General features: G+C 41.7%; 1 protein-coding gene across 2 annotated transcripts; it reads left to right on the forward strand.

The window, feature by feature from the left end:
• Nucleotides 1–4,132: 4,132 nt before the first annotated feature.
• ZBTB14 (zinc finger and BTB domain containing 14) lies at nucleotides 4,133–14,594 on the forward strand. 2 transcript variants are annotated; one of them, XM_064507245.1, is made up of 3 exons: nucleotides 4,133–4,467; nucleotides 7,052–7,135; nucleotides 7,712–14,594. In XM_064507245.1, the coding sequence occupies exons 2-3, from the start codon at nucleotides 7,133–7,135 to the stop codon at nucleotides 9,053–9,055; spliced, it is 1,347 nt and encodes a 448-aa protein (XP_064363315.1). In that variant the 5' UTR covers nucleotides 4,133–4,467; nucleotides 7,052–7,132; the 3' UTR covers nucleotides 9,056–14,594. The 2 variants fall into 2 exon arrangements, with proteins under 2 accessions (XP_064363315.1, XP_025978613.1); XM_026122828.2 differs by lacking the exon at nucleotides 4,133–4,467 and adding an exon at nucleotides 5,293–5,378.
• Nucleotides 14,595–14,895: the final 301 nt, after the last annotated feature.

Raw genomic sequence — 14,895 nt, forward strand, 5'->3', positions numbered from 1 at the left:
TAGTGCAACTAAAAAACACAAAAAAGCATATAAAAAAGGGGAGAAAGAAAGAGTGAGAGAGGGAATTACACAAGTTACAGCTAGACCTCACTCTGTGTAGGGATAAAAAGAATATGGAGTGCCTTGTGTATGCACAAGAGCATGAACTGCTCTAATTATACAACCACATCTCTTAAATCTACCACCTTTGATAAATATGTGTCATCATGTATTACTGTAAAAGACTGTAGATACACGTGGCACAAGGTATACTGGGAATTCATTGACAAGAAGAGCATGTAACTGTTCTTCTAATTTGAATACAATACAATTAAGTAAGATTTTAGTGATGAAGGTCTCTAGACAGATGGACTTGTGTCCCTTTTGATATGGGTGCAAACTGTAGCAGCGGTCAGTCGAGTTCTGGTCCCCAAGCCTCCCCGTCTCTCTTCTTCAAACAGCTTAGCCAAGGGTTGTGCTGCCATCCTTCATCACCTACGCTCTGCTCCTCCTAATTTGTCTTTTCTATTCCCTCTTCTGTGAGGATACCTGGAAATACAGAACTCAGTAAATGATGCAAAATCATGACTAACTCGTATGCAAATTTCTGCTGGGAAATTTGCCAGGTTGCTATGGGAAACACACACTGAGAGGAGCATCTGCTCTCTGACTGTCCTCCTCTGTCCCAGCACATTCACTTGTATTCTACAGAGGCTTAAATTCACAGTCCCTGCTGAAATGAGGGAAGATGCTAACAGGCTCTGCCACTCACAAATTTTGGATATTTTGTATGTTCATTTTGTTTTGCACACCCTGCACGATGAAAAATCTGACCCATGAAAAGTGAACATGGAAAAATCTAGGTCCTTGCACGATGAATGCTCCTGCAACACTGAGATACAATTTTAACACATGAAAAGAGGCCATAAATATTAAGATGATCATATCTGTGCTTATAACTCAGGCATACTTTATAAACGTAAGCACCACAAACATACAAGAGCCCCTTGATATTTAATATACATTTTAAAACCGATAACCACTTTCAACATTTTACATGTGAACCTTCAGCATTTACTGCATGCCTTCTCTGATACCTCACGTATGACTGTAAAAAGGGACATGTCATTCTTTACTTCTGTTCCACAATTTTCTAAACAAGCAAGCGCGTCCTACAAAGACCTCCTTTTTTCCCTACAGCTATCCCTGCAATCAAAACATCAAAAGGAAACAGCCTATTAGTTCTACAGTCCTGTTCATCAGACAGGAAAATAGCTAATATACTTCAAAGCCTAAATATTGGTATTTGCTATCTGAGTACATGGTATTTTCATAGGAAGAATACTTGTTGGATACACGATGCACAGATATTTTTTCCTCCTGGTTACATTTTTTCCACATAAGGGTATTGTGCAGGAGATTGGAAAAATACCTACTTTTGGCAAACTGACATGCCCGCCTATATTAGTCCACAGACACATTAGCGGAGTTGTGCTTTTTACTGTGTTTCACCTTCACTAATAATACATAATTTCAATTCTAGTTCTTTTCAGTGAAAATGGAGTTTCTGTGACCTTTACCCTGTTTTCTTTTTTTAATTTCTGAAGCCTGCTGCAAGATGCCTCAATTCAGACCTGTTGTCACACTTAAGTTTTATATACGCAGCAGTTCTACATATGCTTTCCACACACTAGCACTTGAAATGATTTCTAGACTCCTGTCACTATTCAGCATAGTGTGTTCATGAGACATATAGGACACATGCTCACAGGGGTATTTTAGACATGCAGGTTTCACCAGCAACTTTGATTCTCATGTGACACTGATCTCTAATTCTTGTCCATCTCAATCACCCAGTCAGAGTCTCGCTAATTTGCAATTTGTAAGTCATTACTTTAAAGTCTGAACACAGTCAGAAGTGTATTTTCCTTCGGCTTCCTCAGAGACATGAGTAATTGTTTCACATGTAATAGTTTAAATAAGCTATTTATTAACAGCTATTTGACCTGCACCTGCAATATTATTATTAACCAGTACTGCTAAATTGGAATAACCTCTGGTCCTACTGCCCACACTACATGCTTTATATTAGCTAGAGCATTTAAAATGAGGCAGTGCTCCAGCACTTTCACATAAAAATGAGTAAGTCTTTATCTCAGTTTACAAGTTCACCAAACAGCACTGTCAACTTCAGACCGCATGGTAAATACCTGGCATATTACATGTAAAGAAAAATATGACACAGTTGAATATTAATGATGCTTTATTTTTCATACTTCACAATTCATGGTAAACTAACCCGGATATCAAACATGTCATTTCCTGTATTTTGGTAAGTCCGTGAGAGCTGCTAACAGTACAATCTGAAACAGTGCAAAATCGGAAGTACTGCAGCACACAGAAAAGTAGAGAAAAGAAAACCAAAATAATTAGTCATACTTTTCCTATGGTAACCGTGCTTTCTCCACTTGCTGCTTAACTCTCTCTCTCGTTACAGTAGAAGCTGGCCCTAGACATTAAGCACATTCATACTGTGCTAGGCACTGCAAAACTTAAACAGCAGCTTCTGCCATAAAATGCTTACGCTTTAAATAAAAGGAAGCTGGTGAATATAGCAGAAACAGAAAACTTAACAAAATCAGAGGTATATTTGCTGATAAGCACAGTAAGCTGAACACAGCAGTTCCCTGTTTCTTAAGACTAATAAGGGTATCACAGGGGTGTCTGAGGTAGTGCTGAAGAAAAAAAGGACTATGTTATGAAGCTGAATAAAGGAAGCCCCTTCCATGTTGGAGGGAATTCTTGTGTAAGATTCAGAACTACTTTAAAAAATTGTTTTAATGCTGTTGGCATTGCTTTCTGAATGCAAGTCACTTATGTCACTACCAAACAAGCCTGGCAGCTTTCACCACCCAGGGAAAATAACTTCTTTCCATTAGATCTAAAAATGGATAGCAAGTAATATAAATTTTTTAATTAATAATTTAAAAAAGATGGAGTGATCCAGCAAGAGAGCAATTCACTACATATACTAGGGTACTATACAAAAACATCATAGAGACGACTCAGGAAGGGGTAAAAGTTATGAACCTGATAGATAAAAGTTATTCCGTTGCTCCCTGAGGATGAACACATTATTCCAGTAACTTTTTTATTGCTGTAATTTTCAATGTAAGTACTTACTGTACTGCAAATTCATACTTTCCTAGTAGAATAGTTGGATTTTACACTATTAGGCCGTTATTTTGCAACACTTAAAAGTTTTATTAATGCACAAATTATTTCCCTGAACAATTTTCCATCAGAAAAGTCTCATGAACTTCAAAAAAATAGGTGTAAAACGAGTAACACAATAATAGCTTTTATTTCTTTGGAGACAGTGTGCAATCTCTGTAAAACTCTAACTCTTACAAATTTAAAACAACTGAAAGCAATTGGTTATGCGCAACATGCTTTGGTAGGCAGTCATTTTTCCCTGTCTGTGACATTCAGAAGATACAACAGATACTTAGGGAGGGGAAACACACCCGTCGTCTTTAATGACGAGCTTGTACAACAGTACGAAAGTCATCGCAACAGCTTTAAACACGCGTCGCCACGCTGCAGACGGAGCGCAGAGTCTCCCGGGGCCGCAAACGCCACATCTTTGTACAAAACTACTTCATAAAAATTCCCGCCTATTTCACTCCCCCGCCGCCATCTGCCCACGACCGTGCCTAGCGGCGCGGCCCCTCGGCGCGGGGCCCCCTCTCCCTTTTCGGGGAGGGCTGAGGCAGACGCCAACTGCGCCACAGGCGCTCACACTCCCGCACCGCCACCGGGCGCGAGCGCCCCTTCCCGCCCGCCCTGGCCCCGCCCCCCGGCGCGCGGCGCCAACGGCCGCGGGGAGTCGGCGGCCTCGCGCCCTCCCCCTCAGCCCCGCCGAGCTCGGGGCCGAGCCCGCGCCGGGCTCGCCGCCGCGCGCCGCCAGGCGGGAGGGCGCCGCTGCGCTCACACGCGCACGCGCAGGCGGGGCGGGTGCCCGCGGCGCGGCGCCACGCAACGCGGCTCCGCTGCGCCCCTGCGGCGCCGGCCGGCCGTCCCCGAGCGACGCGCCGCGCGCGTCCGTCCGCGTCCGTCCCCCTCTCCCCTCCCCCCCCCGGCGGCGGCGCGGGCCCCCCGAAAAGGAAGATGGGGACGGCCTGTTCCCCCCTCGCTTCTCCCCACCTCCTCCGCCTCCTCCACGCTCCCCGGCACAGGCGCGCCCTGCTCGCACCGCGCATGCACGTACCCCCGCCCCCGGCGCGCGCGCGCGCACTGAGTGCTCGTGCAGGAGGCGGCGGTGACGGCCGGAGAGACGCGCGCAGACCCCCCCCCAGCCCCCCTCCCCAAATTCCCCCCCTCCTCCCTCCCCCCCCCCCGGCCCCGGCCCCGGCCCGCTCGGCGGCAGCAGCAGCCCTCCGCGTCCCCCGGGGAGTGCGGTACCGCGCGCGCGCGGGCGGGCGGCAGGTAAGCGCGAGCCCTCTTCCCCTCCCCCCCCAAGGCAGGGCTGCCGCCGCGCAGCGCGCGCGCGCTCTCCCTCGCGCGCCCCCCTCCCTGCGCGGCTCACTGCTGCCGCCGCCTCCAGCAGCCGTAGCTGCTAGCGGCTGCAGCCGTTAGAGCCCAGGCAGCTCGCGCGCTGGGTGAGGTGGAGGCGCCGCGGACGCGCTCGCCGCCGTCAGCAACTCGGAGCCGCCGCGCGCCTGCCTCCTGCGCGCGCGGCGGGCGGGAAGGGGGAGGGCGGGCGAGGAGGAGGACACGGACACGGACACGGACACGGACACGGACACGTCCGGCGGCGGCGGGTGCGCACGTTGGGGCACGCGGGCCCCGCGCGGTGGCACCGGCCGCCGCAACAAAGGGGCGCGCGGCCGTTGCCCGGCGGCGCGAGGCGGGGAGCCTGGCGGCGCCCCGGCTCGCGCCGCCGCGCGGCTGCCGTTGGAGGGGGGGAGAGGGCGCCGCCCCCGCCCGCGCCTGTCCCCGGCGCAGCCCCGCGAGGCGGCGCGGGAGGGACGCGGCCGGCAGCGCCGGGCTCGCTCCGGAGAGAGGCTGCCAGTGCTCGCGGGCGCCCCCGACGACGGGCCGGGAGCGCGGGCAGCGTCTTGCTGCCGGAGGGCCGCGTAGGCGGCCGCGGGCCCCTGGCGCCCGCCAGCGGTGGCGGCGCGGGTTCCCGGGCAGGGGAGGGCCGGGCCGGCCCGCCGGGAGCCCGCCCGCGCCGCGTCCCCGCCGGCGGGTGCGTGCGCCGGGCTGCAGGCACGGCCGCGGCCGCAGCGCCGCCGGGAGCTGGCGTGGCGTGGCGCGGCTCCCAGGATGGCGGCAAGAGTTGCACCAACAGCCCCGACACGTCCCCCCGGCCCTGTGTCTGTGCTGACAACGGCAGGGTGAGCTGGGGTGGGGAGTGACTAGAATTACCCCGTGAAATAAGTCGTCCCGTGGAAACGGGAGTCCTGCACATCTTCTGGGCAAGTGCTTACTGCGCTCCACCTGTACAACGGCAACTTTGTTTCTTTCACCACTTACATGCTCATGTGGCCTCAGTAGCACAGTTTTCAGCCAATTATTTTGTCTGTTACTGGTTCTCACTTGTAAGTCTCAAGAGAATAGCACCAAATTGCATTTTGCATGAGTATATTGTTTAACGAGAAAGAAGGGTGTTGCTTCATGATTATTAACAGCGACTCTGATGTTTGTTTAAAAAGAAAGCAGTGTTTTTCCCAGCACGCAAAGAACTCTAAACAGATCCCTTGAAATAGTTAAGTTTGTCCTGCCTGCTTTTCAGTGCTGGACTGATACCTCCTCATGGGATGGTAGACAACCCAGAAAAATACACAGAATGATTATTGTTTTTGTTTTCTTTTATATATTTCAAATATTCTTTATGCTTTTCCTAACTGGCCATCTTAGTTTCTGATTATGTTGGGATAAAAAAGAATTTTGAATTTTGGCATTACTTTTTTTTTTTTTTTAATCAGTGTCACTACATGCTGGAATACCAAATCTGCAAAGAGCCTTATAGGGTGCTGAGTGTTTCCATACCATGTTAGACACCCAGTGCCAGGAGTGGAAGCTGGCATACCTGTCAGCTGCTTCCCTGTCATATATGGTTGAGGATAAATAGCTATTTAGAAATGGAATTCCAGATGGCTCCATGCCAGGTGATGGAGGGAGGTGTCTGAACCAAACATTAGCTTCTGCTCCTCTCTTCTGCATTTTCTCCCCCTGTCTCAGAATTAGATGCTTTTGGGAGACTGGGATTGAATAATTTAAATTATATATGTTTTTATTGTTCCTCACTCCCCTCTTCGGATATCTTCATTGTTTAGCTGCACCCTGGTGTTCTCTTGTCTGTTGTCCTTGTCTCTTAGGCCTGTGTATCTCTATATCACTTAAGTTAGGAGAGTGGAGCCTGCCCTAATACCAGCCTGTCTGTAAGGGTGCGCTTTGGGGAGAGAGAGTTAATTTGAATCCTCATGCTGAGGAAGGTCTAGGACCTAGATTTTTTTTGTTTTCATGAACAGATGCTCTAATGCTTGCTTTATTATACAAAAGGTGGGCTCCAGCATACGCAACAATGCATTACTCCAAAAAAGGAGAGAGTATGTTCCTCTGGTCTGGTATCCAGAGCATTTCTTCCCCTGGTCCTGCATATGCATCCATCCCCAGCACCATCGGCCATCATTTTGCTGCATGCCAGGCCTTCTAGACTTGTTCAGCTCACTAATTCAGCAGAAGACCATTCACTTTTTTTGATGGGTTATTGAGTTAAGTGTCTATGTTCCTAGAGGAGTTTTCATGAGTTCCAGTTCTAGTGCATGGTAAGTAGCAGGAAAACTAAGTCAGGGAAATGAAGAAAGAGGGAAGAAAACAGATGCTTTTGGACAACAAATCAGTTTATGTAGTCATCTATAGGATCACTCTAACTGGATGTTCTAACAGTGTATATCATATCATTTAAAATAATTTAACATGCTGTGTTTTAACACACTCATTTAAAACACCAATTTTTGGAGTAATTTTATCATTTCTTAAATGTTATTTACTTTCTGTCTTTCAGGCTGAAGGTGGTCCATTGTGAGTGTTAGTCATCTGTCAAATATTTGATAGTCATTTATTCAGAAAATTTCCTGCATTGTTCATGGTAAGACTTATATTTGATATTTCACGTTTAGTTTGGGTTGTGTTGATACATGTTAGTTTTACATATATCACTACAGCTTACTAATATTTCCTATACATTTTTTAGTATTTGTTGTAGCATAGTATTTAGCTATAGGAATTTACTATATTTTTACTATATAGATATTTTAGCTATGAGAATTACTACTCTTGCAATAGCATCATACTTTTATTGGAAATTACAACTTCACAGAGAAAGTTTTCAATTTAGAATGACTGAATCAGTAAACATTTGAGTAAATTAGTATCATATTACAAAAAATTCTCATCTATAAATCACAGTGTGTCCTGTGAAGTATTTAATTTAGAGAAAGACCTTTATATATTTACAACTTTAAAAGAGGTTTAAGAGTAGTGCTTTCATAATTTGAAAGGGTTTTCTGGTCAAATTAATTTTTTTTTCTGGTTTTCTGGTCAAATTTAAATTTTTTCAATTTATTTGACATTTCTTTGAATTTGTAAATGGCATTGGCTGTTGTGATTTCATGACTTAGACCAATTTATAAAACATACAAAACTTTCTCTTGTTATTTTACAGGAGTTTTTCATCAGTATGTCTGAAACCATTAAATATAATGACGATGATCACAAAACTGTGTTTCTGAAAACATTAAATGAACAACGTTTGGAAGGAGAATTCTGTGACATAGCTATTGTGGTTGAGGATGTTAAATTCCGAGCACATCGGTGTGTACTTGCTGCCTGCAGTACCTACTTCAAAAAGCTTTTCAAAAAACTAGAAGTTGATAGTTCATCAGTAATAGAAATAGATTTTCTTCGTTCTGATATTTTTGAGGAAGTTCTCAATTACATGTATACTGCAAAGATTTCTGTTAAGAAAGAGGATGTAAATTTGATGATGTCTTCAGGCCAGATTCTTGGTATTCGTTTTTTAGATAAACTCTGCTCTCAGAAACGTGATGTATCTAGTCCTGAAGAAAACACGCAGTCCAAGAGCAAGTACTGTCTAAAAATAAACCGTCCTATTGGGGAAGCTAATGATACCCAAGATGATGAGGTGGAAGAAATTGGAGATCACGACGATAGTCCATCAGATGTGACAGTGGAAGGAACTCCCCCCAGTCAGGAGGATGGAAAATCACCTACCACTACCCTGAGAGTTCAAGAAGCGATTTTGAAAGAGTTGGGGAGTGAAGAGGTTCGAAAAGTAAACTGTTATGGCCAGGAAGTAGAGCCTATGGAAACAACTGAATCAAAAGACTTAGGATCTCAAACTCCACAAGCATTGGCATTTAATGATGGCATAAGCGAAGTGAAAGATGAACAGACGCCAGGCTGGACAACAGGAGCTGGGGACATGAAGTTTGAATATTTGCTTTATGGTCACAGGGAACATATTGTATGTCAGGCTTGTGGCAAGACATTTTCTGATGAAGCACGACTGAGAAAACATGAAAAGCTACACACTGCTGATAGACCATTTGTTTGTGAAATGTGTACAAAGGGCTTTACCACACAAGCTCATTTGAAAGAGCATCTGAAAATACACACTGGTTACAAGCCTTACAGTTGTGAGGTATGTGGAAAGTCTTTTATTCGTGCACCAGATCTAAAAAAGCATGAAAGAGTTCACAGTAATGAGAGGCCATTTGCATGCCATATGTGTGATAAAGCTTTCAAGCACAAGTCCCACCTCAAAGACCATGAAAGAAGACACCGAGGAGAGAAGCCTTTTGTCTGCAGTTCCTGCACTAAAGCATTTGCTAAGGCATCTGATCTAAAAAGGCATGAGAACAATATGCACAGTGAAAGGAAACAAGTTACTACAGCCAATGCCATCCAGAGTGAAACAGAACAATTACAGGCAGCAGCTATGGCTGCTGAAGCAGAGCAGCAATTAGAAACTATAGCTTGCAGTTAGAAACAAAAGCAGCAACTTTATCAGAAATAATATAAGAAATTAAATTGATCAAAATCTATTGTTGGTATATGTTTAGACTGATAATTATCTTTTCAAGAAAACATATTTTTAGAGGATTTGAATGCTGCATAGGAACACACAGCATTGCTTGGTTAGGTATTTTAAAATAATTCAGAGATGCGTATTCTTAGAATATAAAATAGTTTTGTTGTCATTAGAGCTATAATGCACTAATACATGATTTAATTTAAGAATATGATCAAGTTCTCTGTAAAACAGAGGGATCGTCACTGGCTGATGTTTTATTTCATCTAGTATGGAATACTACGTACATTGTAGACATCAAAATCAGTGAGTTGTGTTTAAAAATGCTGAGATCTCAAAATAACAAACATGGAAATGAAATACTTATTTTTCATAATTTTGAAGGTATTGTACCTACAATTTATGAAACACAGCTGTTGATTTCCTAGGATTTCCTAGGATTTCCTTTTACTTCCTCCTTTTTTTCACCTACTGTAGGTGCTAGATATTGGTACAGCAAAGCGTAATGGGGAGGGTGATCAAATCAAATTGCTTCTTATTCCACTCCCTCAAATATCCTTTTGTTTTAATCAAGCTGGGAAGTTTACTGAAGTAGTAAATGCTTGCTTTCCTGAAAAAACCTGCATTATTCACATTCACAGTAGTCCAGGCTGGCAAAACAGAAAGGTCATTGCATTCACCTATCCCTTCTATGGGGAAAAGAATCTGCCCCTTTTGTTTCTGTGTTTGCTTTAGAAATCTTAATGCAGTCCCCAGGAGATGGGGCAGAGCGACAAAGCAAAAAGGGTGCAGCATGAAGAAGGACATATTTTCCTTGCTGAGACCCAGCTGAAATTAGTTAAAGCTAATACAGCCTGAGGTTGTAGTTTTTATTACGCAGCTTTCAAGTTTTCCCTTCACCTAAGCTAGCACAAACCCAGGCGAAGGAGTGTTTCTGGCAGCACAGCAGAATTAGCTGCACTGTCAAGTGTTTGGAATTCCCTGCCAGACCTCCCAAGTTCCGGTGTAAAGCCACAGGCTGTCAGATACCTGCCAGCCATTTGGGCTTTATATCTTGGATGGTCATTCTAGCCAGTAGGTCCTGTTTAAGTCTAAAAATTTCTGCCTTCTGACGTGCTACCTCTTGGCGAGAGGAAGATTTTGGTGAGTGATTTCAGGCGTCATTGATGCAGAATCAGTGTTCCTTAATAGTCTGTTACTTAGAGTTGCCTATTTTTGTTAGACAACCTTGGGTAGATGCTGTTAATTCAATTCTCACAGCATCAGCAAAATCCATAGTCTTTGGATTGCACTGTGCTATGCGTTGTCAACAAGAGAAGACAGAGCAACAGTGATAGAGTGATCCAAAGGGATATCAAGCCTTTATTTTAAATGTGTAAATACTACAACTGTTGTCAACACTTCACTGGAAGTTGGAATGGGCAAAAATGCACTCTTGTGCACATGGTTGGAATATGTTGGTCACTTGAGATACCTATAGTATATGAAAGTCTTGACCAGTTAATGATAAGTTACTATGTGGTAGGTGACCTCTTGCATTTCTAAATAGAAATTGATAATAGCATTTTTAGAACTATTAGATGAAACTTTACTCTGATTATTGATTTTTTTACAGCTTCGTTTTATTCATGTACTCATCAGGTTAAGCAATTATATTAAAATGCCAATAATTGTTTGAAAGCTGGTCTGTAAATAAAACATGAATTTAATATTTTAGAAATGTAAACTTTGGACCTTTACGAATATATTTTTTTAAAATGTTGCTTCATTTTGCATTCAGTAATATTAGTTTGTAAACAAACTATACGTTTTGTATCTGTGCAGCATCAGAGGATGTGTATTCATGGCATTTTATTGGTTCTCTTGAGGAACATGATAAATGATCATTGTTGAAATGTTTTACTGTATATAATCATAGATAAAGATGGTAGGTCCAAAATGGGATCTACTTTTTTTTTCTTTCTAAGTATATTAGTCTTGCTATGTTTTCTTGTCTAAAATGTTGTTCACTGTTTCTTAGATGAAATAATTGGGATTGTTAAGACTAGACAAAACAAGTCTGTTGTGATAAGACTTCGAAAGTGTAAAAGATAGCCATAAAGAGGAAGAAAATCATTTTTTTTTCTGTAGATCTCCCATGAGGAGTGTAAAAAGTAATGAGCTTAAATTACAACAGTGAAGATTTACATTAGAAAAGACTTTCTAATGGATAGAATATTGAAATATTAGAACAGAGTGCCTTGGGAGGTGCTGCAATTTGCATTAGTGGTGATCCTCAAGAACAGGTTAGACAAACATCCGTCAGGCGTGGTTTAAATATAGTTAATTCCACCTTGAAGCAGAGGGATAAGCTAAGAAACCTCTCAAGGTCCTCTTTAATTTTGGCTTTCTGGAATGTTTTGAAAGTAATAAATGAACATATGTCTCACTGGGGCAGCAGACACTTCAATGGAAAGACTGAGCTGAAGGCATACGCTTCAGGAAAATTGCAGTCTTGACATTTGTGCACAAATAACCAGGTTGTGAATTTGAAACTCTTGTAGAAAAACAGGCTTGTGTTAAAAGGCAGACAACTGAAAGTGTGATAACTGCTCTTCAGCTATCAAGGGCTGTGTGATATTTGTAGCTCTTTAAAATTGGACAGTTTGGTATTGTACATACTCTAATATTAACGTGTGCAGAGGCAGAATCAAATGTTACTGTTGCATGTGCCTTGGACATGAACACCTCACACAAGGCTTGGTCTTAACAGTCTCTGTCACAGGAATAAATTAAGTGAAAACAATGGGATTGTTCCCATGACATAGGCTTCAGAAGGGGCTTAAGCCTCTTGCTACTTTTTAGCTACCTGGGATTCATAAGACTACTCTATTTTCCCAAGGCTGCCAATGATGGTATTGATCAGGAAAGCAAAAACTTGGTAACAAATTTTGTGATTTTGAGAATTTATTGGAAATTTCTACTACCATTGCTTCAAGGATTTGAAGCTACTTTTTTTTTTTTTGAAAGCCAATGGATAATTTTTTGTTCACTTCCCAAATATTTTTATTCAAGAAAGTGATAAGACCTAGAATAAGCTTAAGCTTAAAGTTCCAGAAGAGATTTTAGAAAGGAACTGTGGAGGTTACCACAGCTGTACGCTATAGTTAGCATATTTAAACTGATACTGTTGTATGTATACATTCTGAAAGGATGGTAGTTTCTGTGTTATGGGGGTCTGACTCCAAAGTTCAAACTGGCTGCATCTTCAGATATTACTGATCCCAGCTTCTGCCCTGTCTGTGCCAAAAGACATTATGTACAGAAGCAAATGTATATGAGCTCCAAGCCACTGCAGCACTGGCTGAGGAACAGGCACATTTTTTCTTCAGTTGTTACAAACGTGGCAACTTCTTTCAGAGCTCATGAGATAGTGGATGAAACCCTGTCTGATTAGTGCGAATTTTGCCATTGACTTCATTTGGGGCCAGACTACCCCAGTATCCTTAATAAGGTTTGCAAACAAGAGGCAAATTAGCTAACTAATGTGCATGCAAGAGTGTCAGAATGATATAGAAACATAAATGGCTAAAACAACATTTAATAGGAATTAATTGTTTTTACAAAATTGACAAGCAAAAACATCATGCATGAGATTAGGCCTAAACATACACTTCTCCATCTGTTGTTTTTGGAATCAGAGTCAGTTACGTCCTTAGTATACAAAGGATAGCAAAAAATCAGCTACTCTTTTGGGCTTGTACTGAAAATGTGTCCATGTTATGATGCTGAATGAATGAGTGGCTTCAATGGAACTCTCCCATGTATTGGAATCAAATATATGATTATTTGTTTGCATGGTCAGGGTTTTTATGTATATAATGCAGCAACATGTCAGCTGATGTAAAATGAGGTGGTTCTGGTGACCTGAATGGGTCTATATGGCTAACACCAGTTGAGATGCTAAGCGAAAGTCTTCTCAACTTAAAAAAAAAAAAAAAAAGAAAAGAAAAAAAGTCTAAATATTGAGGAAAAATAATCATTTCATTAAAAGGCTTTGTGATTTAAAAGGCTAAATTACTCAGATGAAGAGCAATATTTGAAACAAGAACTTTGCTATTCTATGATCATAACTGTGCTCTTAAAAACTGTTGCTTCCTAAAGAGAAAAGGAGACAAAAGAACACATTTTGCACTCTGGTATTTGAATCACTTCTGATCCAAATTGTTAGCCATGGTTATATTGCTGGTTATTTGACACAACTAAGTTTGAAAAATACACATTAGCCGTGACAGAAGAATATCTTCCAGCCCTTCTCTACCTCCCTCACATTCCAAAAAACACTTACCCTTCTTATCAATACTTAAACATTAGAAAATGAAGCAATTCACATTTAAGTACTTATGTTTTCATTTTCTATATTAATCTTTGAAAAAGATTTAGGCCAAGGTGAGTTCTAAAGGTTGTTTGTAATGTGTGAAAGAGAATTTCTCATGTTGTTTTCAGCGGCAAAGTTTTAAAGAGTTTACATTTTATGTGTTCGTACAAGCTAGAGAATTCTAAATACTGTTCAAAATCTTGCCATTTATTTAGGTATCGAACCTGGAGTTCTTTTGAAGATCTGGCCCTGATTTTCTAGTCTAGAGACTACTTTAGGGATGCCTTAATTCATGATGCCAGTATGGATATTTAAATTAACAGAGATGGGTAAAATGCAGAATGTAATACCAGATGATATCAGAAAGTTTACCCTAAGCTTAAAGTGTATTTTTAAGGGCTGATTATCTACTCTTATGTCTTCTATCAATTTAGACACCCCTCTGTCTTACAGAAGGTGTGCATTTCTGAATGAAAATATGTCTAGCTCTAATAATATATGACTTCTTTGAAAACGCACATGTACGTATCACTACAGAATAGGATAATTTCACATGGAAGATCTAAGGAATTTTCATCTCTTTCAGTTCATAGATTGCAGCAGTATGCCCAGTGAGCCAGAAATGTATGTTTCATTAAAAATTCCATTACAGCAGTTGGTCTGTCATTTGTCTTCACACAGATCTAAAACAATTAAAATATGCTTATTCATTTCAGAATGGATAGAGGATTTCTATGAATAGATTTTGTTAAATGTGTGTCGTAAGAGTCAGGACATGTGTTTTCAGGAATGGTTTTTAAATGTAGTATAAGAAATCTGAAATAATGTGACAGCTGAAAATAGTGATTTATATTATATTAGCATATGTTTTCAAATGTATTTCTCTCCACTGTCCTTTTCTATTTTTTTGTCTGTAGACGCTACTCCTTTATACAATTATACAACTCTGAAACTTTATGAACTTCTGCAGTTCCAATGCATTGTATGGACTAGCTATCATGTTAAGAGTTCTTTAAAATAGATGTAGACTCTTGAAGTCTTACTTATTTTTAATAATCTGTAACTAAGCATCTAGTTTTATACAGATAAGCTTGAAAAATATGTAGACCATGTGAATAAAGTTGTTCCAAGTCTGGATTTGGCATATTTAGCATATGGATATTGAAAGGTTTGGCCAAGAGCAGAGCTGTTGTGCACCTATATCCCGAATTCCTTCTAAGAGTTCTTTTTAGAGTCTATGTAGATCTTGCAAGAACACGTGTTTATAAGTCAATAGTGAAGCTAACAAGAAATTGAAATTTTTACTGAAATTCCAAATGTATTTTCTTCTGCATAATCTTGAGCTATTTTGAATATATACGTAAAACAGTAACTACATATTAGATATATTATGGCATATAAATATAATAGGCATATAAATATAATAGATTAAAATCTG

The sequence above is a fragment of the Dromaius novaehollandiae genome, chromosome 2 (assembly GCF_036370855.1).
Source record: "Dromaius novaehollandiae isolate bDroNov1 chromosome 2, bDroNov1.hap1, whole genome shotgun sequence".
NCBI lineage: Eukaryota > Metazoa > Chordata > Aves > Casuariiformes > Dromaiidae > Dromaius > Dromaius novaehollandiae.